Genomic DNA, 25,107 nt, shown 5'->3' with positions numbered 1-25,107 from the left:
ATGGCCTACGTACTTTACATTTGAATGCTTCGGAATGCGTATTGTTTGCTTGCAGCCAGCTTACTAGGCGATCCAGGTTGCTCTGTATGAGTGACCTATCCTGTTCTTTAGTTCGCACGTCCCCAGTATTTTTATCATCTGTGTAATTTATTAGTGATACTGTTTTCTTCCAGGTCATTGATAAAAATATTAAATAGCATAGGGCCAAGAACCAATCATTGAGGACCTTGTTAGAAAGAAACCACTTGATTATTCCCTATTTGCAGTTAAACAGTTTTTAATCCATTTAATATGTGCCATGTTGATTTTGTATGTTCTAGTTCTTCTTTAAGTGCTTGCTCATGTCCATTCCATATTAGGTGTGTGTGCTCACCACATACACTGTGCTGTAAGTTTTTCCCTCCGCAGTATCCATAGGGGACCGGCTCTGGCGCCCTCTGGAGTGGCGCCCGCATGGCGCAGTATAAGGGGTGCCGCCAGCTCCCCCCCACCCTCAGTTCCTTCTTGCCGTGAGTGACGGTGCTAGTACGTCCACTGCTTCGGCTAGCGTTGTTTCGTTCTCTGTTCTTGTGAACTTTGAAATCCTGTAAAATAGTTATAGATAGTTCGTAGTTTTAGTTACCATTAGGAGTTAGTTCTTGAACTCTTCATTAGTCTGGGACGGGACCCAGCCAGGGGTTGCGGCATGCCCCGGTCCCCAGGCTTTAAGCCCTGTGCTCGCTGCAAACTGCCTCTTCCAGTCAGCGATCCACATACCAGCCGCCTAAGGTGCTTAGACGAAGTGTACATAAGTGACAAGTGCCGTATCTGCAAGACCTTCAAACCTAGGATGAAGAAGTGCGATATCCATCTAACAGTACTCCTAATGGCACCGGAGCAGTGGTCCAACTCTGCACCGAGCACAGTGGTGCAGAAGCTGTGCACAGTGCTCCCCTGGTGCCGTCCATGAGCCAGCACCAGTCTTCCTCCATGGCTCTGCCCAAGAAGATACTGAGGAGAAGATCCCCTACCTCCTGCAAGGGAACGGAAAGGGCATGGGGAGAGCCAAGGCCTGTGTCGGGCAGCTCAACATCCCCCTCGGGCAGTTGGGCCCCAGCTCAAGTCAAGCGGTGCAGCCCATCCCATGCTTTGCTTGTGACTCCAGATAGCGACGCCCGAAGCCCTTCAAGCAGCTCAGGAGATCCTGATGCTCTCTACTTAGAACGTACCAACGCTCTCTACTTAGAACGTACGCCTTTCTGTAAATTGACTCAACTCTTCATTGCTACATCAGATAGAATGAAGGGTCACCCGGTGTCCTCACAGAGGATTTCCAATTGGATTACCTCGTGCATAAGGACCTGTTATGACCTGGTGCGGGTTCTGCCACTGCCAATTGTCAGAGCCTACTCTGCGAGAGCGCAGGTGTCTTCGGTGGCCTTCCTGGTACACATTCCTATCCAGGACATCTGTAGAGTCGCAACGTAGTCCTCTGTCCACACGTTTACTGCTCATTATGCCATCACTTAGCAGGCCAGGGATGACTCTGGGTTCGGCAGAGCTGTGTTGCAATCTTCTCATCTGTGACCTCCTACCCACCTCCAGGGGTACTGCTTGGGAGTCACCTAATATGGAATGGACATGATTAAGCACTCGAAGAAGGAAAGACAGTTACCTTTTCCCGTAACTGGTGTTCTTCAAGATGTGTTGCTCATGTCCATTCCATGACTGCTCTCCTTCCCCACTGTTGGAGTTTCCGGCAAGAAGGAACTGAGGGTGCGGGGAGCCAGCAGTGCCCCTTATACCTCACTGTGCGGGCGCCACTCCAGAGGGCACCAGAGCCGGTCCCCTACAGACACTGCCGAGGGGAAAACTTCTGGCACCAGTGCATGTGGCGAGCACACACGCCTAATATGGAATGGACCTGAGCATCACATCTTGAAGAACACCAGTTACGGAAAAGGTAACTGTCTTTTTCTTAGTTAAAATACAGTTTGGTATCAGCTCAGAAGCTTTGAATGAGAGCTGTGGAGTGCTCTGAAATCCACATGGTTACTCAAATTGTGGAGGTATGATGGAGGTAGTATTGGAATTGGAGCGCTGCCTGAGCATTTGGAAGGGGAAATGGAGAGAAGGAGAATGTTGGAGGTGCTGGAACTGTGCAGGGAAGAGTGGAGTGGAAAGGAGGGAATAGACCTGTTCAGTGGGGGATGTTGGCAGATTCAGCACTACCCTTCATAACTCCCCACTGCACTCATGCCATGAAAGGTCTGTCCTCTTTCAAAACATATCCCCACTGACTCTGTGCTTGTCCCTGCACTGTACCTGCCTCCTCACTCTAGCACTTCAGCCTGCAAGTTTCATGCCAGCACCAGTCTCTGCATGACGAGGAGGGTTGAGAAGGGAGGACTAGGCTGTTTGGGACAAGTGGAGAGACAGGAAACAATGCAGGAACAGGGAAGGGAATAACATACAGCCAGTGGCATTGAGTTACCTGGATAATCATTGCTACGGAGCCAGAAGTGGTGGAGAAGGAGAGCTGGGCTGTGATCCATGGGTCTGTTGAGGGGAAAAAAAAATAATTATTTTTTTAAACAAAGGGAATTAAATGCCAAAGAACTTTAACACAGAGTTAAAGTTGCTCAGTAGTATGTCAGGCCCTCACAGGTCTCATTCAGATATGCTCGCACCTCTGAAAACCAGGAAATAGAGTTAAGGCACATGCTACTCTACAACACAACCTTACTCTGCCCTCTTCGAGTGATGCCCCAACATTCCAATAACACACATGCTATGGACTGCTCAGGGAATGGAATACATGAGCACTTGGACAAAGTCTAACACCGTAGTTCTAAGGCAAAATTGGGGTTAGGTTACGCATAGTCAACATGAGCTGTCAGACTCACACCAAGCCTGCCTACTCCACACAAACCATGCCTTTACCCTTGACCTGAGGATTCCTGCAGAAACATTGCCTCCGCTTACCCCTCGCCAGGTACCAGAGACAAAAGTCGTGTGTGCCACCAGACTGCTGAAAGTCCCCATAACAAGACTACCTCCATGTGCAGCTGCTGATGCAAACTGCAGAACTCACAGAAATGAAGCATACTTGATCCTTCAAAGTACATGTGAACTCCTCATATCTGTGACAGTTCTTTCAACCTGCTCCTACCAATTATTTCATCATTCAGTATAGCTACCTCAAAAACCGTGCATGCAGACAAATGCTATCTGTCCTCTTCGGTTGTTTTACAGTCAGAGGTCAGACCTTTGAAATCATGTAATTCCCATTACCAGCTTACCTATTTTCACACTCCAGCTGCAATATTATGTAGCTGTCTATACTCAGTTCCTATCTCCAATTCCCAAAGTATCATTACAGGATCTTTAGCTCTTTAGGAGAGATTAGCTAATAAAATCACATTGGAACTGAGGAACATTCGTGAGGAAGAGAATTGTGAAAGTTTGGAACTGTCAGAAAATTGTGACCGTCCCTCCTGATTGACAGTATACTAATTCTCTGTGGTGATTCTAGGCAAAAAATACCAAGCTTCATTGGGAAAGAGAAATTGTGAAACTCTGGGAGTCTCTCTTTCTGTGAAAGAGAGCCTTGAAATTTTATTTCCTCATTTCCTGAAAAACCCTTATTAATGAGGGGACTGGAGACAAATATCAAATGAGGGCAGCTTCTGATGCTTATATTACAAAAGTGAGAGTGGCTGTCTTGGAGTTATGCTTTTAGGCGTGTGTTGGCTACAGGTTTTGGGGATGTCTCAAATTTCAGCAGAAACTAGAGCATCTCCTCTTTCTTGTAGAGGATGTGCTTCTGGGGTTTGAAAGAGTGGAACACGTGTTAATAAAGCCACCCTTTGTCAACTTGGTGCAATCATCCAGCCCTTGCCTTTAAAAGTGCAGTAGTAGGAATTCAGGGGTGTCCAGAACACCTTGCAAATAACCCTTGTTGGTTCCAGCCCCATGCTCCCAAGCAGTACCAACCTTTTGTTTATGAAAGGCTGTAGAACAGGTAAGCAATCAGTTTCTGACCTGGAGGATAAGCAGCCTTCTACCATCATTGGCCCTAATCTTTGGACACCTGTGGGTTCTAAGTATTTTTGAGAGCTACTGAATCAGCATCTGGGAAAGCCCACCAATTTTCTCCCGCCAAGCTCACGTGAGTACAGTTCTATCTGGAATATCAAAGATTGAAAAATCCATTCCCTTCTTGCAAAAAATGTCTAATCCATGCTACCTACCAAGTGTTTTGTATTTTTCCAGCTACTTTCTGATACCAAAAGTCTAATATCACCCATCCCGGATATTGGGGACTTCAGCCAGTATTTGATCAATGAAAATTTCCAAATGAAAGTGTCTAAGATATAATTCTAACCTTGCTGGAAATATCTGCTGGTTATGTGCTTTGGAATGAAGTTCACCTCTGTGCAGAGGACCTGGACAAGGCCTACACACAAACGAAATATTGTAAAGTCGGATTTAAGTTGACACCAATACAACTGGTTAGAGCGTGTCTACTTCTCAAGGGTATTCCCCCTCCTTCACTCTGCTAGTGATGCTAGCATTGAGGCTTTGTTTTCAGTTTCTCCTTAGTCTATGACTGCGTAGTTACTTACTGTCCCTGTGCATGGAATGCCCTCTAGGACTGGTTTTTCCAGACTACTTTCTCATATAACCTCATTAAGACCCTCTCTGTTAATGCAATATCGATAAGAAATTGGTCAAGTGTTTACATATGTAACTTTTTTTTTCTTAAAATGTTTAGCTTCATGATCTGTTCAAACGCTAATTAATACCTGTATGATCCTATAATTGTAACCCTTCGTCTTTCCTCCTTCATTTTGTTTGTTTTTGTTACCCTGCTTTGCAATTCATCTGTAAATGGATTAATTGTTCTGGACAGGGACCATGTATTTTTGTCTGTACTGTAAAGTGTCTGGCACACTTTTGAGCACTGAAAATAAGTTCTTAGCCCTATACCTTGAATCTTCTAAAGTCAGATTTTCCATGTATACTTGTGGTGTCCTAAACTTGTACATCTAAATACTAGATGTTCATTCACAGATCAGACATATGCATGTAATCAACGTGCAGTGATGCTAACTTAAGACAACTGTTCCACGAGAATTGCAAAACAGCAGTATCAAGTTGTCTATACACCTGTATATTAAGCAGTATGGTTTTTACTCTTGCCAAATTTAGAGTGTCTCCCCAATAGCTTCCTGACATTTCTGCATAGTATGGCCAACGTGTCTTGAATGTCTCTAGTGCAGTGTTGTGAGTTGTGGTATCTTACTTGTTCTTGCACACTCTTTCCACACTCTTGTGTATAAATAATTTCCAAGCTTGTTTACCTATTTTTATGGCCTTTTTAGAGTCATCTGTGGAGATGTTGTCTTTATATTGGGATCTAATACAGTATATGCTCTGAAAAATCGTTTTCCTACTGCTTTCTGACAAGAATTACTACAAGTATTTGACATATTCCCTATGTGCTCACGCTTCCCCACCTTTTCTCTGTAGAGTTGGGCATAACAGTTTCTTTAGTTTTTCATCGCAACTGCAATAAAAAGAAACTGACAGTTGAGGCAGTTACTGGCCATTACGCCTCACCAGCAGGTGGGCTAAAGACTCTATTTGTACCAGTTTTGACAATATTTTTAAGTGGACCAACATTTTGGCAGTTGATAAGATTTTAAATTGATATAGGATATTTGAGATACAGATGAATGGAAAAGATCATACATTTCCTCCCCCTGTCAGTAAATGGACACACGTCTCTTTTCATTTCATTTCAACTGACTTGGAATAACTCCAATGAAGGAAAATAAAAAATTATCACTTTTGCTGTAATAATACAACACATTTTGGTTTATAAACTAAACTAATTTGAAATTAATAATGCTTACAGTGGGAAAATACTATTAAACTAATGGGAAAAATATTAAAATGTAAACGGAGCAAATTATTTCAAATTTATAATTTGAGATATACAGATACATAATTAGAATTTACATTTGTCTAACTGTACTTTCTCTACTTTTAAATAATGAAATATGTAATGTTGGTTTTTATTGGGAGCATTACACTGAATTTTTAACTAGACATTTTCTTACATTGTTATCTCTGTCCAGAGAGCATAATTAAATTAATAATCTCAAAGTGCTTTAATAGTCATTTTCTATAATAGTGGTGTACAGCATTTGTTATAATTGCATTAAAATCAGGTATATGGAGGAATTGTTATAGGAAATCTCCCTTATGTTCTAAATAACTATTCTGTGTCTTATTGCTCTACTAAGAGAAAATGTAGGGGTTTTTTCTTTCAACTGTCACGTTTCTAAGTTTTATAATTTGTACTTTATATAAACATGGTAATATATTTTATTGGACAAACTTCTGTTTAGTGAGAGAGACAAGCTTTCAAGCCACTCGGAGCTCTTATTCAGGTCTGGGAAAGGTAATCAGGCCTGAAGAAAGAGCTGTGTGTCAGCTCAAAAGCTTGTCTCTCACCAGCACAAAGTTGTCTAATAAAAGATATTACCTCATCCACCTTGTCTCCCTAATATCCTGGGACCGACCCAACTATAACTACACTGCATTTGTATAAAAATAACACTTTTGAGTAGTAATTTATTGAATAGCAAAAAATCAGTTAATCACGATGTCCGGGTTGTCTGTCTTTGCAAGTCCAGTTTCAGAAGGAAGCTCAACTGGCTGGCCTGAACGAAACCCTAGTACCTGGTTATAACTTCTCACAAAATATTTAGTGTTAAAGACCATCCAGGCATCTTCCTTGATACAAAAAGCACTGCATTATTGTTACATGTTTAACAGTTCCTAAAATAGTGTGTACTGCAAATAAAGGAAACTATAGCGTTAATTTTTTTGATATGGTGCCAAAAAGCATACTGCATCAGCATTTCATGGTCCAACATTTTCAACATCATTTTTTTTCCTGTGTGTGAAATTTCAGCAGATTGTTATGCAAAATAGTTTTGTGTCTCTGTGTGACTGGGGAGACAGCTGTTAGTCCTAATGAGGAGTGCTAGCATTACAGTATTTCCGTTGATTGAGACCCACGGAGGGAGCAGAATGTTCCAGATCAGGCAGTGGTGTGTGGTGAGAAAGTGCCACGCTGTCAGCTGGAAGTATATGCTCGGCTGCTCGCTACGACAAGATAAATGAGTTTTGCTGGGGTTTGGCAGAGTCTGAAGCTTTCCTGGAGAACAGTAGTAGCACACCAAACTCCCTTTGGGACCCACGGTTTAAGGTGTTATAAGACGGCTGCCTCTTTGCCAGTTTTTTGTCCTACAATGCCTGTCATTCTTTTGAGTTATTAAAAACCTAATGTCTTTTAGCATTCCATTAACACAGGGTCTAATGATCTTTTGTTGATGCATTTTATTAATTTAACCAAGGGGATGTTAACTACAGTTTTAACTTGGTTAGAACCACTTAAAGGCCAGTAAATACAGAAGAAGTGAGAAGTTATTTAATCTCTTCCTTTTTTCTTACATTAATGGTTTGTATTCAGTACAGCTAAATCTTGATTTTTTTTAAAAAAAATATTTATATATTTATTTTTAATGTCTAGGTCTCCAAATGTTTGGTGCGTGGAACTGAGTTCAAGTTCTGTTTTAGTTTGTAACTGAAAAATGTTGGTTTTTGTTGTTCCTATTTTGTCTAAATTAAAGAACCTTAGTTTTTTTGTGATTTTTACCAGTCTCATATCAAGAAAAGCCCCAAATTGGAATAGTAGGGAGTTTCAAGTGAGCTATGATTTGAATTGCATGAGAATAGTGCAGCACTGGCCCACACTCTTAGGCCAATGGTATTATTTGCACCCATTTCTGAATTTAATTTACAAGCAGTTTGAATGTGTCATTGAATGCGTTCCACCTTCAAGAAACTTAGACTTGGTGCTTAGTAAACTTGTTTATCTAACAGTAGTTTAAGCACCGATAATTTACTGCTTGTCTGTCTGCAGGGAGGTGGTGGCAACTGCACCTTCTCTGCGTATGTCTACATTGCAATTAAAAACCTGTGGCTGGCCTATGCTGTTTAATTGCAGTATAGATGTTCAGGTTTGGGCTGGAGCCTGGACTCTGGGACCCTCAGTTAAACAGCCCCTTACCCTGAGCCTCACAAGCCCAAGTCAGCTGGTATGGGCCCACTACATGTGCCTAATTGCAATGTAGACATACCCTCTTTGCCTCTCTATTGAAGAGATCCAGGAGGGGAACAGTCAATGTGGTGGAGGGGGAAAAATCTCATTTGATGGCTTCTGGGGAAACCCTATGACAAACTTACTACTGAGAAGTCTCTTAGTTGCATAAAGAGCTAGTGTAGCATCATACAGAAACCATGTATTTGTAGGTTATACTTTGGAGGAAAGATTTACTACTTGTTTAACTCTGTTGCATGGTATGGAAAATACATGTACCATATAAAATTCTCCAGCCCAAGAATGAAGTAATTTTACCATGAAAGGGTATTCATTCCAGTCGTCTAGGGCATCTATTACTTTGCTGTCCAAGGGCTCCATCCTGCAATTGTTGGTGAGAGCCAGATTGTGCCTTCGGTATTTGTGGCCCCAAAGTACTATTTAGGTGCACAGATGTCTCTATTTTTGTGCTGGGGAGCATGGAGTTCTGAAGATTGGGTTGTGAACACCTTTGATTCATGCTGTGTGAATTTCCCTGGATAGCTTAGTTGCACTCTAATAGTGCATTAAGAAACTTTGTATCATTAATACAGTGGAGTTGAGTCCTAATTAGAGTTTAATTTGATGTCAATTTAAATTAAGAGGGCTTGCGTAAACTGGTCCGTTGTGACCTGGATAGTGCTAATCTCAATCAGTAGTCTGAATAGACATGAAATCAAATTCTCACAGTACAACAGAAATGACAGGAACAACTGACATCTTAAATTAAAATTACTAAATTCCAAGAAATTGATGTGCCTGACCTCAACTACAGGATAGGTCATTAAATCACATCCATAGAAACTGAGCTGAGAAGCATACTTTAATGGTTTAGGAGAGGGAAGAAAATGCCTTGAGCACATTGGATAGGTGGAAACTAGCCAACAAATTTTTAGTTGAAAATTTGTGTATGTATTAATGAAATAAAATTGAAGAAATAGGCCAAAACCCCTGAGATCTATCATTTCAAGTTTAAAAACTAAATGAGTATTCCTTTATGGTCACTTTTCATAACATCTTCATCCTTCATTAGAGTTCAGCAATATATCTGACATTCTGTATTTACATTTCTTGGCACCATTTTTCTTCCTTACGGGTGCTGATACATTTTTTTTTATGTTGTCATATCACAGATTTAGGTATAATGGGTCAGATCCTAAGTATCAGCTGATGATACTTCTAGCAGTATCTGAAATGTACCCATGAAATGTGTCTATATACCATTACGTGTGTGTACCATAAAATCTAAATAGTTTAAACCAAAACATTTTCTAACTTCATCTGAAGTCTCTAAAGGAGCTTAATTGTCTTCCTGATGTGGACAATACAAATGACTAAAGCAGTACAGAAATTCAGTTTGGCAGGAAAAATATAGAAGCTTGGGTGTTGGGAGATTAAAATAGTTTAATTTTACCTTTAAATGTAGCATTCATTCCATTTTAATGAATAGTTTAGTACTTTATTTTCTGCCAGGGTGACCAGAGTGAATGAAGAGGTCTTCATTAGGGATGTTATGATTTGATAACTAAAATTAGAGGTGGAAGATTGGGCAAGTTAGTGGAAACTATAGTAAAGAACAGAATTATCAGACATAGATAAACATGATTTATTGGGGAAAAGTCAACACTGTTTTTGTAAAAGGGAAGTCATTCCTTACCAGTCTGTTAAAATTCTTTGAGGTGTCAACAAGCAAGTGAATAAGGGTGATCCAGTCAATGTACTATACTTGGATTTTCAACCACCCTTCGACAGGATCCCCACCAAAGGCTCTTAAGGAAAGCAGGCACTCATGGTATAAGACAGAAGGTACGCTTATGGATCAGGAACTAGTTAAAAAAAGATAGGAAACAAAAGGTAGCTTTCAAGATGGAAAGAGGTGAACAGTGGGGTCCTCTGTACTAGGGCCTGTCCTGTTCAGTGTATTCATAAATGATTTGGAAAGGGGAGTAAATAGTGAACTAGCAAAGTTTGCAAATGATAAAAATGATTCACGATAGTGAAGTCCAAAGCTGATTGAAGAATTACAGGGGTATCTTACAAAACTGGGTGACTGGGCAACAAAATGTCAGATGAAATTAAACAATGATAAGTGCAAAGTAATGCACATTGGAGAAAATAATCTCAACTACACACATGTACATATAGGCTCTAAATTAGCCGTTACCACTGAAGAAAGAGATCTTGGAGTCACTATGGACAGTTCTCTGAAAACTTCAGCTCAGTTCGCAGCACCAGTCAAAAAAGCTAACAGTGTTAGGAACCATTAGGAAAGGATTTAGAAAAGAGACAAGGGTGGACAGGACATATGTTAAAGGTCTATAGAATCATGAATGGTGTGGAAAAAATGAATAGAGAAGTGTTTTTACCCTGTTTCACAATACAAAAACTAGGAGTCACCCGATGAAACTAGTCGGCAGCAGGTTTAATACAAACGAGGAAATTTTTTTTCTACACAACATATAATTAATCTGTGGAACTCATTGCCATGGGATGTTGTGATGGCCAAAAGCATAACTGGTTTCAAAAAAGAACTAGATAAGTTCATGGAGGGTAGGTCCATCAATGGATATTAGCCAAGAGGGTCAGGGATGCAACCCTGTGGCTGGGCAATCCCAAATCTCTAATTGCCAGAAACTGTAAGGGGAGGATGGCGTAGATCACTCCAAAATTGCCTTGTTCTGTATGTTCCTCCTGAAGCTCTGGTACTGGCCACTGTTCGAGACAGAATAGTGGACTAGATGGACCATTGATGTGACTGGTATGGCAGTTCTTATGACTATTTAGTTTCTCTAGTCTGTCTGTACCAGTGGAGCACTTTTCTCTACAGTGTTGTTTTTTCCCCTAGGGCTTTGTCCAGTCTAGCTTTATGTGCCATATGACCTGGCTTCCCTCATTTCCACTGAGAGTTTATTCAAAGTCTAATATCTGTCACTTGAAGATTGCCTTAATTTTTAGTCACTTTGGTTTAAAATTATCTATTGTAAATGACACATTTAAAAGAACCTAAGAATACTTAACAGAAGAATTTGAAATCAAGGTTCCTTAACTCTTCCTGAAGCTTTGATTATTATTCTTTTTTACTTCCAATTGTTTAGCACTGTGACATCAGCTGTTTTCACAGTGGGTGACAATGTTGTTTCGGGTAGCGATGACCGTACTGTAAAAGTCTGGGACTTGAAAAATATGCGATCTCCTATTGCTACTATCCGTACAGACTCTGCAGTGAACAGGTAAGCAAATAGTCAATTGAGTTAACCCTAAAAATTTTCAATTAAAATGTATTGAACCTGAACTAAAATTCAGTGATCAAGAGTGAAAACAAAGCTTGGTTGGATTTGTAAAAAGCCTTCTTATAAAGCAGATAATTTTGCTTTCCTGGAGTTTCTGGTGGTAGTTGTGCATCCGTGTGTGTGTGCCACAGATGATCAAGCTTATTCCAATAAAAAAAAATCTTTGCTGTAATATACTCATTAATACTGATAAATTTAATAGTAAATATTCAACCACATCACTGTCAATGAACTCAGACTTGTACTGTCAAGTCCTATTTGTCAGGTTCAGTTTTGTACATAACCTACTTTTATCTTTTCTGTGCAGGATTAATGTATGTGTTGGCCAAAGAATCATTGCCCTTCCACATGACAACCGTCAGGTTAGATTATTCGACATGTCAGGAGTGCGATTAGCACGGCTCCCTCGCAGTAACAGACAGGTAGCTGAATTTCTGGAGTGCAAATATTGTCAGTTACTGAAAATTAGTGTTCAATACAAAACCATTTTGAGTTTTCTAAATTTGGGTAAATCTTGCAAACTTTGGAACAGATAAATTAATATAATATTTTTAATTTTTTTTACTGAGTCTTCAAAATATGTATGATGTATATTTTCAATTTAGCTGGTTTCACCTTGACTTCTCTGTGCTGAAGTGTTTCTGACTTTTAAAAATTTTATAAATGAAGTGAAGAATGCTTAAAAACCACTTGAAGTCTAAATGTAGAGTGTATCTTAGAACATGGATCTGCTCTGAAAAATGACTGACTACATAACATCTTGAAGTTCCAGGTCTCTCAGTGATTGCCTGTTAAATTTGTTTAGTTTACAAGTAAAAAAAAATGTTGCAGTCCATCCTGCAAACTGAAGATTTTTAATAGTGATGCTTTTTTCCCATGCTTGTGCTAGTATCCATTTTGGACTTGGGACTTAGTAAGAGAGCTGATGTGTAGGTTTAAAAAAAAACAACAACAAAAAACCCCGCAACATTTTTCTCTCCTTTTGTGTAGGGGCTGTAGAGTTAACTGGAATAATGTAGTCAAAACAGTCCTGAAAAATTTAGCTAGTGTGACTCACAATAGACACAAAATAGATCTGAGTAATAAGATGCCACTTTATATAGTGTCTTGTTCTAACAATAACTACCATTTAAAATTAGAATAAACTTACTTAATATTGCAGTTCTATAGCATGTTTCAAGCATTCCATAGGACCTGAAAGCATGTTACAAACTCTGCATCGCACAACATTCCTGGAAGGTAGATGTATAGAAATCACATTGCATGCCACTGAAACGCAGCCCACTCTGGGGGTGGAATGCAACAGCTGTAAAACACTGCTACACAGTTTAAAAGAAGGGTTTTAAGAATAGCTTAACCATAAGGAACAGGGAGGGGAGTATTGAAGTGTCAGTATTTCAGTTTGGTGTTTTGATGCTTCAGCCTGCAGTAATGATCCTTTTGATTTGAGGGATGGCAAGGATTCTGTTTGGGACTGCTTGTTAATTGACTTGAGGGGTAGCTGTTGTGAGACATTATTTTTCTCCCACAGTGCGACTAATGTCATGACTCCACAGTAGTATTAGCCATTCTTTGTTAAGAGAATGAATGATCAGAAACCAAAACCAAATCTCTTGTGAGTGCAGAGCCATTGGAATGTCACTGAACAGGCTGCTATTATTTTTCTTACAGAAAGTAACTTTTGTTAATACTTTTTTAAAAAAACAAAACAAAAGTAGATTAAGACTTCTGGGCAAGATCAGTAATTAGGCAGGACCCAGGGTGCTGGTGATTCAGTTGGTGATACTCTTTTATATTGGCCAGTATTACCAGTGCCCCAGCCTGGTTATAAGTGATACTGTGTGATGAAGAACTTACCTTTCAGGTGAGACCAACAAATGATCTTTAGGGTCCCTATTAGGGTACATCTACACAGCAAAAAAACAAAAACTGTGGCAGTATGTCTCAGTCTGGGTCAGTTGACTTGGGCACATTCTACAGGACTAAATTTAGAAGCGTAGGCATTCAGGCTTGGGCTGGAGCGCAGGCTGTGATACCCAGTGAGAGTGGGACGGTCTCCAGCCTGAGTTCAAACATCTCCACTGCTATTTTTAGCACTGTAGAGCAAGCCCGAATCAGTTGACCTGGGCTGCGAGACTCTCTGCCACAGGGTTTTGTTGTTGTTGTTGGGTAGACACACCCTTAGGGGGCAGTGTTGAGAGAGAAGTGGTTTCTGTCTTTTATTTGGTATAACTAAAAAACATTTTGCGATATGGCATTAATCCTGTTTTTAATTCTAAAAAGCATCAGGAAAGCAATTCAAGTAGATCGCAGCAAAGCAGTTCAACAGAGGATGTAATACTTAAATTGAGGATTTTCGTGCTACTTGATAGATCTTTAAGATATTGAAGATTATAGAAATGGGGAGAGGGATCATAGTTTCATGCTCTTTTCTGTTAAATTTGTAGATACATTTTTACAGGAAATAAGTAAAAGGAACAAAGTCCTTCAGAACTCTTGCTGTTCTGGAGAAACCATGTTTACAAATCTCTGACATTTTTCTGTAGGATGTAGATTTTTCTAGACTGTGAATGCTCCTTTAGGTTTGTAGTACTTTAATAGCAGCAGCACAGATCTGTACAGTCATACTAAAATGATTGTGAAACTTTCTATAGAAAGTCCAATGCCTGCTTTTCTAAACAAAGCTATTTTCTTTCACAATATTCCAAGAGATCCACAGCAGACTTCATAGCTAAGGTTACGTGTTTGTCACAGAAGTCACGGATTCCGTCACTTCTTCAGCAGCCTGTGTGGCTGGCTTGGAAGCCGCCTGAGAAGCTAGGTAGCCCCTGGGCCAGGTGCACTGACCACTGATGGGGAAGTCTCGGGCCCCCAGACCCCCAGCAACAGAAGTTTGGGTATGGGGGGGGCTCAGCGCTGGAGATTGGGGTGTGGGGCAGTGCTTATGTGTTGTGGGGGCTCCCTGGTAGGGCGACAAGAACTCCTCTCCCTTAGCTCCTAGCTCCATATGCTGCCTCTGCCTCCAGGTGCTGCCCCTGCAGCTCCCATTGGCCGGGGTTCCCAGCCAATGGGAGCTGCAGAACTGGGGCTTGGGGTGGAGCAGAGGCAGCACACTGAGCTAGGAGTTGGAGGTCACTGCTTCCCAGGAGCCGGGTAGGGAACCTGCCCCAGCACCCACACCCCTCTGCCCCCCCCCGGCTATGGCCCCCAGGACCCATGGCGTACCACCTGGAACACCACCTCCAGCACCCGTGGTGCCCCCAGGGCTGCCCCCTCCCCCCTGTTTTAGTCAAAGGTATATAGTAAAAGTCATGGACAGGTCATGGACTGTGAATATTTGTTTACTGTCCGTGACCCGTCCATGACATTTACTAAAAATACCCATGCTAAAACATAGCCTTATTCATGGCATATAAACTTTTATTTTACAAACTAACTTGTTCTTACATTTTTTTTGTGCTCTAAAACTTGCCAAATGTACTTCATTATATTTGAGCTATTTTTTTCTGATAGAAGTATGCATGGCAAGAGAGAGACTGGGAATTTTTAATAAAAATTAATAACATCCAGTGTTCTGTTAAACACTGGCGCTTAAGATACTGGAAGGTTCATCCTGGTGTGACCTTTTAGATAATATAAAAAAAATCTATTTGAATAGGCTTATTTGGTAAATGCAAACATATACTTGTATCAGTTCATCATGAATTAGTTCATCATGAATTAGTATAGTGAATAGGTTGCTAATTTTAAAACACCTTTGTTTAATGTAATACTAATTTATTTATTTAAATTGTAATAGGGCCATAGAAGAATGGTTTGCTGTTCAGCTTGGAGTGAAGACCATCCAATATGTAACCTATTTACCTGTGGGTTTGATCGTCAAGCTATTGGCTGGAACATCAACATCCCTGCCTTGTTACAGGAAAAATGAGATGCTGGAACAATTTTTGCTTTTGTTGCCATGGACTTGTAAACTTTTTTGTTGTTGCAGACTCTCCTGAATATTAGTCTGCCTTCATTGTAAAAGTTCTCCCTTAAAAGGAGTGCTTTGTTGTTACCACATTGTGCACCATTTGCATGTAATGTACAGAAAATGTGACTTTTTTTAAAAAATAGTTTGTCTTGTGTATGAACTTTTATATCTTGGCATCCACTAGTCAGTAGAAAGGAGTTCACTGTTATATAGAGCACATAAGTGTTTGTAAGTTATTCAGCATTTGCTAGATGAACAGTAGGGCATTACATTTGTGACTTAAATGTGAAATTTATATACTTATTGTGAAGAATATATAGTAGTCTATTGCATTTTCCATAATTTTACATATCTGCCTTGAGTTAAAAGGAATCTGCAGGGCTGAACTTCAAGAAGTGTGAATTTCAGTAATAGTATCATGTTAAACATTTTCTTGTTTGCATCTGTCTGAAGTATGATTTTTAGTGCTGCAATGTAGTGTAACTTCAACTCCAATTTTATTTCTAGTTACTGGAGAAATAACATGGAGTTGAGAAAGGAAAAAACAAGCAGCCTCTTGTAGTGTGCATAGAATGCTGCGTTAAAACATTCAGGATGTTTTTGCACATTTTCTCTTGAAAAAGAACAAGAAAATGTTCATTCTGCCCTTCATGCATAAAGCTCATTCCAATCTTATATCATCTCACACTAGCAAAAATCCAGAATATTATGGTTCTAATCACTGAAATCTATTCAAGCAAATTTTTAAAGCACTTTAGTTTATAGCTATTGTTATAAACCATTTATGAAAGTTTCAGATGTTCCACTGAATGTGAGTTGACTTATATAGGAAGGATTTGACACTTTTTGGTTACTTACCCCGAAAGGAAATTTTGTTTGTTTTTACACCTTCAGTGAACATGTTTTTAAATGGGTTAATTTCCCTAGTTTTATTTTGAGCCAGCAATATGAAGTAAATGAGTACTACCTCAAAAAATGAATTTCGGTCAGGATAAATTGAGTCTTTCCATAACCTCGAGAAAGTGCTTTTGGTCTGTGTCTGAAATACTGTCTTTAAGATGAAGAAAGACAATCATGCCAAATGTGATTTTTTAAGATTAACATTTAAGGCTAGTGGGGCAATACCACAGATAAACATCATGTGTCATCTTTGTTCTTTCAGCTCTAACTAGGGCTGCTGCAGTCCCTTCTCCATTCCAGAGGGAATAATTCTGTAGCTTTTCCCTCCTTACTCCCAAGTGATCTTACACTGGTTTTTCTCCTCATTGTGTTTAGCCTTGTACTGGCATTTTGTTGAGTTATTCCCAGCTGTTGTTCAAATAAGCAAATGCATATGGCAGCTGACATTTTCAGAAGGAAGAGGAAGGCTGCTTTAGACCGACCTTTTAGCTCTATCCCTAAGTGTGTGACATATCACAGCATAAGATGAAAGATCAAAGTAATTAGATGGTGGCTTCTTATATAGTAGGATATTTTAAGTGGATTGCCATAAGATATTAAGTATTATGATCTTCTAATCACATTCTTATGATTATATGAAACAAAAGCTGAGCTTGAGTCCTCTACAGCACTGCTTAGAATGAAGTTGAGAGGCTGATTTGTTAACCGGATCTTTCATTCATTAGTATATGAAGGCAAAGAGGTGGAGTAGGAGGGGAGAATAAGTGCACCATTAAGTAATTATGAAAAAATTGGGGTCCTAGCAGTAAACTGAAGCATAAAACTATGAAAGGATAATAAGGGGTGAGGTGGTTAATGGAGAGACTAAAAGAGCATATATGTGGCGACTTCATAGAGCAGAACATCTTACAGTAGCTTGATCTTTCAAAACACATGTTTTTCTGAGTAACAGTATATATGTAGACTGTGAGTCTTTCAGAATTGCCACACTTTCATACCTGATAGTGAAGAGTTCAGATGATCAGCTGTAGGCTTTAATTGCTGGTATCTGAAGACTTCTATTTAGAGGACCCTGTCACAGTATCTACGGTAATTGTCAAGTGGTTTTTTGTTTCTAACAATTTGGAAGATAGAATTTAAACTCTCATCAGATTTTTTTTTTTTTTTTACTCTCAGGGGCATACACACTGGGTTGGTGTTGGGCTACAGACATGTTTTTTACAAGACTAAAACATATTTTTGTTAGAGAGGAAGGAAAAGAAACATAAGCACAGATGCAGTTTGGATACTTAAAAAAAAAAAATAAAAAATTCACATTTTGCCATGTGCACCTCCTGCTAATAGAATCAAAGCAGCTTCAGGTTGGTCCATATCCAGTATCCCAAGCAATGATTAACCATTTAATTTGCTTGGACTTGACAAACTTAGGTTGGAGGAAAGGTTAATAGTGTGATTCTACTATCCTAAACTGTATTTAACATATACATATGTAACACAACCATTAGAATCTATGCAGTTTAATTGTCATTGTTTCCAGTGGCTGCTGACCTTTATATCACCAGAGTGATCAAGCTCTGACATCAGAAAGAAGTATACACTTATTTCCTCTGGGGATGGAGTGGAGGAACCAACCAAGGTGCTAGAGACAGGTTCTCAGGAGCAGACTAATACTTAATCAGTTGAATGACTGTACCATCTTTTAACTTTTATATATTCTACTACTTGGATGAAATATTGAGGCCATACATTTCCCTTTCCAGTAAGGCAAAGATTGGTGGTGGACAATGTTACGCTGACTGAACATGTGTAAGCATTTCAGTTTTGGTCATGCATGGAATCGAGAGTGTTCAAAAGAGAGCTAATCAGTGCTGAACTAATTATATCCAACATTTCATAAAATGGAGGAAAGTTGCTGTTACATATTTTCATTATTGATGCAGAACTTCACTTGGATGCATCACTGGACAAACTCTAAGATCTTTTGTGGTGGGGAGGGTGTTTCAACATAAGCAGTGAATATTGGTTTTCACAGACTCAAATTCTGTACATACTTTAGAGTCAGAATAATTTGGTGTGAAACATCTTATTTGTTGTCTAAGTCTGTGAAAGCCAATTTTTTGGGGGGGAAAAATCCTGAATTTATAAATATGTGAAACGACTTGTTTTTATTTACTTGTATTCTGCTGATTGTTTTTAGATGTTTAGTGTTTTCTTCATTACAGGTTGAAAATGCATTAAATCATTCAACAGAGTTTTGTAACTTGCTGTTCATAAACTCTGTCCTTATTACCTTAGTGTTGCTGTTACCTCAGTATTGCAGCCAATGGGAAAGCAATCAAATGATTCCCCGCCACCATCATAATTTTCAACCCTGATCTCTTTCTTCTACTCTAGTTCGGTTTCCAAGGCAATGGCAGGCAGATTGCTGCTGGAAAAGGGCTAAAGCTGTCCCTGAAAACATGACTTCTGTGTTGTAATTTGCTATGCTGACAGTTCAATATAGATTTTAAAAGGGCTCAAATGTCTTTTATTTCCATTTTTTTTCAAATTCCGTATAAGCAAATCTTTAATTGCATCTTGTTTCACAGGTTATAAACGCCCTTTTTTAAAAAACGTTGTATGAAATTGATTTTTGTGCTTAAAGAAACTAGTTAAAATGAATACAGTACAATTTTAATTTACCACTGATATCACAATAAACTGAGATGAAGATTAAGTGATCTTGTAGATTCAAACATCCATGTAAAAATGAATGACAATTGCTATGGAAACACCTTGCAGAATTCAAATCCATCCTAAAATGTTCATGTAGAGTTGTCAGTATCATGTAACCATTCCACATTGTTCTTGTCTGGTCCCACAAGGCAAGCAATAGGATGCAAAACCTTCAGGGAGAAAAACCTAAAATACGTATGGGTTTGGAGCTCAGGATACAATAGATGGCACTATTCCAACTCTCTGAACTAGTGTTGTTAATTGGAGTTGCTGGATATACCCCTTGCTGGGCCCTGGGAGGGGAGGATATTGCCTGATTTGAACGCGGGCAAGAGCCAGACCCAAGCAGGGGGAGGTAGTAGATTGGGAGACAGACCTTATGGGAAGGGGAGTTACTGTGACAAGGCGCCTGGGGCAGAGTGGGGAAGGAAACTGATGGAGTTGGGGTGGGTGAAGTGAGACTGGATCTGGCTGGTCCATAAAAGTGGACTGAACCAGGGAGGAGGAGATGGGGGTAGGGGAGAGCCAGGATGTGGTGAGATGACTGGGACAAAGAGTATTGGCGGGGGGGGGGGGTGGCACTGAATTCAGATGAGGAGCACTGGGAGAAAAATTTGGACTGGGAACCAATTGGGTGTGGAGAAATGTGGTCATTGTGGAAGGAGACTGGAGAGACCAGATTGCTAGAGGAACTGGGGAAGGGAGGGATCTCTGCCTGGGTGAGGAGACTAGGGATGTGGAGCTTAGGACTGGTGGGAAAATGGAATGACTGGGCAAGGGAGTGGCAGGGAGACTGGTAAGAGGTGTATGGAGGGATGAGACAAGGACTTGCTGGGCAAGAAGATGAGGACTGGGGTGAGAAACCTGAGAAGTGGAAGGAAACATGGGTGGCTAGGTGAGGAGAATGGGACTTAGGTGAAGAGTCCAGGGTGGGAAAGGTGGAGACAAGACAGCAGAATGGGTCTTGCTTGAAGAAAAGGAGTGGAAGTCGGTACCTGCTACAGCACGCTCCTCAAGCCTGGAATAGAACCCAATTTCCTTGAAATCTAAACTTTTTAATCATGCTGATGAATCATGTGGGTGTCTGTGATGTCACATGATGGGATTTCTATGTTTTCAGTTTGCTTTTTTAAAAACCTAGGCAGTTATGCACACAAAGCTAAGCTGAAAGAACATAAAGGTTGCAGAGTCAAGAACCTAACAGTTGGGAAGTGCCAGAATTAAGACTGCATGTGAACCCTTAATTTGGCCCTCTTGTTTGTGTGCATTTAGAGTAGAGGTTGTCAAAAAATTTCTGATGGAATATTTGTCTACTGGAAAATGCCAGTCCCTCCAAACATTCCATGAGAACTTGCTGGTTTCACATAATTTTGTTTAGAAAAAAAAATCAAAATGAAGCATTTTGATAAGGTCAGAACAGAATGTTCCTGATCAGGTTGGAACATTTTGATTATTCAAACTTATTTGATTATTGAAACCTATTTATATTTTCTATATTTTCTAAAAAAAATATGAATATATAAAAACATTGTCAAGAGTCTAAATCCAAACAACACATTTCAGTTGCACCAAAATGTTTTTTTAATTCCACGGGCATCCAGATCTGCCATTTCCTAGTGTCTGCAACTTTGAGGTTTTTTTAATATAGTTTTTTGTTGTATGTGTAGTATTACTTAAGTCTTCAGATTGCTGTGCAAACATCTATGGTCAGTAATGGTCTCATTTACACTTAGAGCCAGAGTAAACTGTTTAAATTGGAGCATAAAGCTTATGCTCCAATACGTCTGTTAGTCTACAAGGTCACAGGACTCTTTGCCGCGTTTACAGATCCAGACTAACATGGCTACCCCTCTGACACTTGTTTAAATTCAGTGTCCTTAATTCCAGGTTTGACTGGTTTTTGTTTTAAAAAAAATCCCCTACAATTTCATTTGGGTATATTGAATTTCGATCTTCAGGTGTTGTGTAGTGCTGCTAAGCATCGTCAAACAATTTCGTGTATTCACCACCAGAAGTGACAGCATGGCAGTAGTAGGTAAGGATTCTGGATATAAAAGATCCTGTGAAAATCAGCAATTCTTTTGGAACAGTATCCTTCCTAAGGACACAAGCAATGGTTACAGTGAAATGTCTTCAGTTAGGGTGCACACACTAGCAGTTTTTAGACTAGGTATCTTTGCTTCTTACTTACCTGACAGGAGCAAATTAAATTAGTTAAAGGAGATGCCATTTCACCTACTCCTTTCCACAACACAAAAGCATAGGGCTTGTCAGCACAAGAAAGTTATGCAGTTTAAATAAGTGAGATTTTAAGCCAGTTTAATTAAATCTGCAACCACTCTCTTACTTTGGTTTAAATTATGCTTACTGCAGTTTATTTTACTAATCAGGAAGTCTTTAAGCTAAACCGAAGTAAGGATATGTCTACACTAGAAACACTACAATGGCCCAGCTGCAGATGCACCGCTCTAGTGTTGACACTGACTAGAGTGACGGAAGTGATCCTTCCACCGGTGTAGTAAATCCACCTCTCTGAGAGATGGTAGCTAGGTGGATGGAAGAGCTCTTCCATCCACCTAGCAGCGTTTGCACCAGGGCTTAGGTTGGTTATACATTGCACAGGGTGTGATGTAGCTAAATTACCTAACTCTAGTGTAGAGCAGCTCTGAGAGTGTCCACACGTTTAAGCTAAATTGGTGCAGATCTCGGAAGGACAAAATGTCCTCGCTACAACTCTTCACTTGGCAGATTTTAGCACCCTCTTCAAAAGCCCTCTGAAGTCAATGAAAAGACTCCCATTGACTTCTGTGGGCTTTTGATAACACCCTAACAAGTCTGTTTACAGATTAGAATACATATGTACAGATAGTAGGACTGTCAAGTGATTAAAAAATTAATTGCGATTAATTGCACAATTAAAAAAATGAATCATGCTGTTAAACAATAATAGAATATCATTTATTTAAATATATTTGGATGTTTTCTACATTTTCAAATATATTGATTTCAATTACAACACAGAATACAAAGTGTACAGTGCTCACTTTATTTTTTTATTAGAAATATTTGCACTGTAAAAAACTAAAGAAATAGTATATTTCAATTCACCGCATACAAGTACCGTAGTGCAATCTCTTTATCATGAAAGATGAACTTACAAATGTGGAATTATGTACAAAAATAAGTGTTTTATTTTTGAATGCAATGTAAAACTTTAGAGCCTACAAATCCACTCAGTCCTGCTTCAGCCAATTGCTCAGACAAACAAGTTTGGTTACAATTTTCAGGAGATAATGCTGCCTGCTTCTTGTTTACAATGTCACCTGAAAGTGAGAACAGACGTTCGCATGGTACTGTTGTAGCCGGCTTCACAAGATATTTATGTGCCAAATGCTCTAAAGATTCATATGTCCCTTCATGCTTCAACCACCATTCCAGAGGACATGCGTCTATGCTGATAACGGGTTCTGCTCGATAACAATCCAAAGCAGAGCAGACCGACCCATGTTCATTTTCATCATCTGAGTCAGATGCCACCAGCAGAAGGTTGATTTTCTTTTTTGGTGGTTCGGGTTCTGTAGTTTCTGCAGCGGCGTGTTGCTCTTTTAAGACTTCGGAAAGCGTGCTCTACACCTTGTCCTCAGATTTTACAAGGCACTTCAGATTCTTAAACCTTGGGTCAAGTGCTGTATCTATCCTTAGAAATCTCACATTGGTACCTTCTTTGTGTTTTGTCAAATCTGCTGTGAAAGTGTTCTTAAAATGAACTGCCATAACATGCCATCCGAGACTGCCATAACATGAAATATATGGCAGAATGTGGGTAAAACAGTACAGGAGACATACAATTCTCCCCCAAGGAGTTGAGTCACAAATTTAATTAACGCATTATTTTTGTAATGATCACCATCAGCATGGAAGCATGTCCTTTGGAATGGTGGTTGAAGCATAAAGGGACATATGAATCTTTAGCGCATTTGGCATGTAAATATCTTGCGATGCCAGCTACAACAGTGCCATTCAAACACCTGTTCTCACTTTCAGTTGTCATTGTAAACAAGAAGCGGGCAGCATTATCGCCTGCAAATGTAAACAAATGTTTTTGTCTGAACGATTGGCTGACCAAGAAGTAGGACTGAGTGGACTTGTAGGCTCTACAATTTTACATTTTGATTTTTGAATGCAGTCATTTTTTGTATGTAATTCTACATTTGTAAGTTCAACTTCCATGATAAAGAGATTGTGCTACAGTACTTGTATTAAGTGAATTGAAAAATACTGTTTTGTTTTTATGGTGGAAATATTTATAATAATAAATATAAAGTGAGCACTGTACACTTTGTATTCTGTGTTGTAATTGAAATCAATATATTTGAAAATGAAAGTATACAAAAATATTAAATATAAGTATTTAAATGGTATTCTATTATTTAACAGTATGATTAATTGTGTGATTAATCACGATTAATTTTTTTAATCGTTTAACAGCCCTACAAAGCACTTTAATGGAGCAAATATCTCCTCTGGGGCCTTAGTTGCTGAGTATATAGATAGCGACAGTAATCCTGCAAGGCAAAGATCAGATGAGGCAGATTAGTTTTGTGGGGCCAAGGGCCAGAGCAAGTGGGGGCCCCTCCCCACCGCTTCTGCCTGCCCTTCTCGTTGGAGCTCCTTCACCCCCAGTGGGGCACGCCCAATTCTCTGGCCTTCAAGAAGTGCCTCTCCTGCAGCGAGGCTGTCCCCATTGCAGACACACACTCACGTTCAGTGCCTCAAGGAAGAACACATTCCTCAAAAGTGCACACTTGGCCAGCAGCTTAGACCTTGGTCTCTCAAGGACAGAAAGCTAAGGCAGAAGATTATATTCATGGAGGCAGCTCTCAGACCTTCTCTGGACTCATGCCAAGAGCCTTCCACAGCCATGAGTCTTCCCCACAGCCCTCAACATCCAAGGGTCGAGGGGTGAAGAAATCAGCCACTGCGCCCTCTCACAAGTTGAAAAGGAGCGGGAAGACCCCATAGCCAGCCACAGGCTAGCTGCAAATGATCCCCAGTATGCTCAGTATCTTTGCTGCTGAGAGAGGCCAAGCCTGGGACACATGGCTCAAGGAAGACTACGGCAGCAGGTATGTGCAGGTTGACATGCCCACAGACCCAGTGGGCAAGAGCATTGACCCATGGTACCTAAGGAGAAGAACAGGAGCAAAACACTCTAAGGCATCACCGGTACATGATGTCCCATCAGTATCGACACCACACCTGGTACATGAACGGCTGATGCAGACAAGATCTCCGTGTTCCCCAACTCCGAGACTGCATGTGGCACCAAGTTGGTCGGCACTCAAGGGACCTCTGTATAACTGACATACCAGACTCTCCTCAGCGCTGGGACCTCCACATTGAGTCTCCGCCCCACACGGGAGTCCACTCCACTGCCTTGCTACGCTCTCCATTCTCCTCGCACAGTGAACCGTAGGAGGGTATATCTCAATACTCCTCCCAAGCCCCTTACGGTGCCCAATACCAGCAGGGCCCCTGGGCATAACCTCAGATAGTCCCACCACTGCTGTCCTGATATGGCCATCCGTGGGCACCACCACTGGGCTCCAGGCCACCGCCATCCCAGTGTACATACTGGGACCACTGGGCTGCATACCGCCCCCTTGCATCTTGGGCTTCTAGTCCCACCCGTGAGCCCCTGAGACACACATCCTTGGCCACAGCATCCAGGGGTTCAGGGCTCCCAGAAGGAATTTTGGAGGAGTATGAGGGTGATGTCAAGGAGGAGGCGATCCCCAAAACGATCTCCTCCTCCTCCCCAGACAAGGCTGTCATGCTGCCCCCCACTGTAGGAGCAGATTTTTGATAGTCCAGAGACTTGTAACGTATTTAAACCCCTGTCAGCATTTGGGATACCCATTGTTATGGTTGTAGCTAAAAGCAGCTTAAAGGATGCCTTTCTGAAACCATGGCACAGCTAGCAGACCAGGAGGGGAGGGTGAAATGAGTGACCTCAAGGAGTAAACATGGCC

At 40.4% G+C, this 25,107-nt stretch overlaps 1 protein-coding gene across 4 annotated transcripts in view; it reads left to right on the top strand.

Moving 5' to 3' along the window:
* The window catches only part of WDR37 (WD repeat domain 37), a 66,322-nt gene extending 49,245 nt beyond the window's left edge, over positions 1–17,077 (top strand). For 3 of the 4 annotated variants that reach the window (XM_073334473.1, XM_073334474.1, XM_073334475.1), the window contains 3 exons: positions 11,293–11,427; positions 11,795–11,909; positions 15,287–17,077. In XM_073334473.1, the coding sequence (XP_073190574.1) occupies positions 11,293–11,427; positions 11,795–11,909; positions 15,287–15,418 (382 nt within the window). In that variant the 3' untranslated portion in view covers positions 15,419–17,077. Of the gene's footprint in view, positions 1–11,292; positions 11,428–11,794; positions 11,910–15,286 lie in introns of those variants that run through there. The other variant, XM_073334476.1, reaches the window with a different exon arrangement.
* Positions 17,078–25,107: the final 8,030 nt, after the last annotated feature.

The sequence above is a fragment of the Lepidochelys kempii genome, chromosome 2 (assembly GCF_965140265.1).
Source record: "Lepidochelys kempii isolate rLepKem1 chromosome 2, rLepKem1.hap2, whole genome shotgun sequence".
Classification (NCBI taxonomy): Eukaryota; Metazoa; Chordata; order Testudines; family Cheloniidae; genus Lepidochelys; species Lepidochelys kempii.
This window is presented reverse-complemented; position numbering and strand designations above follow the sequence as displayed.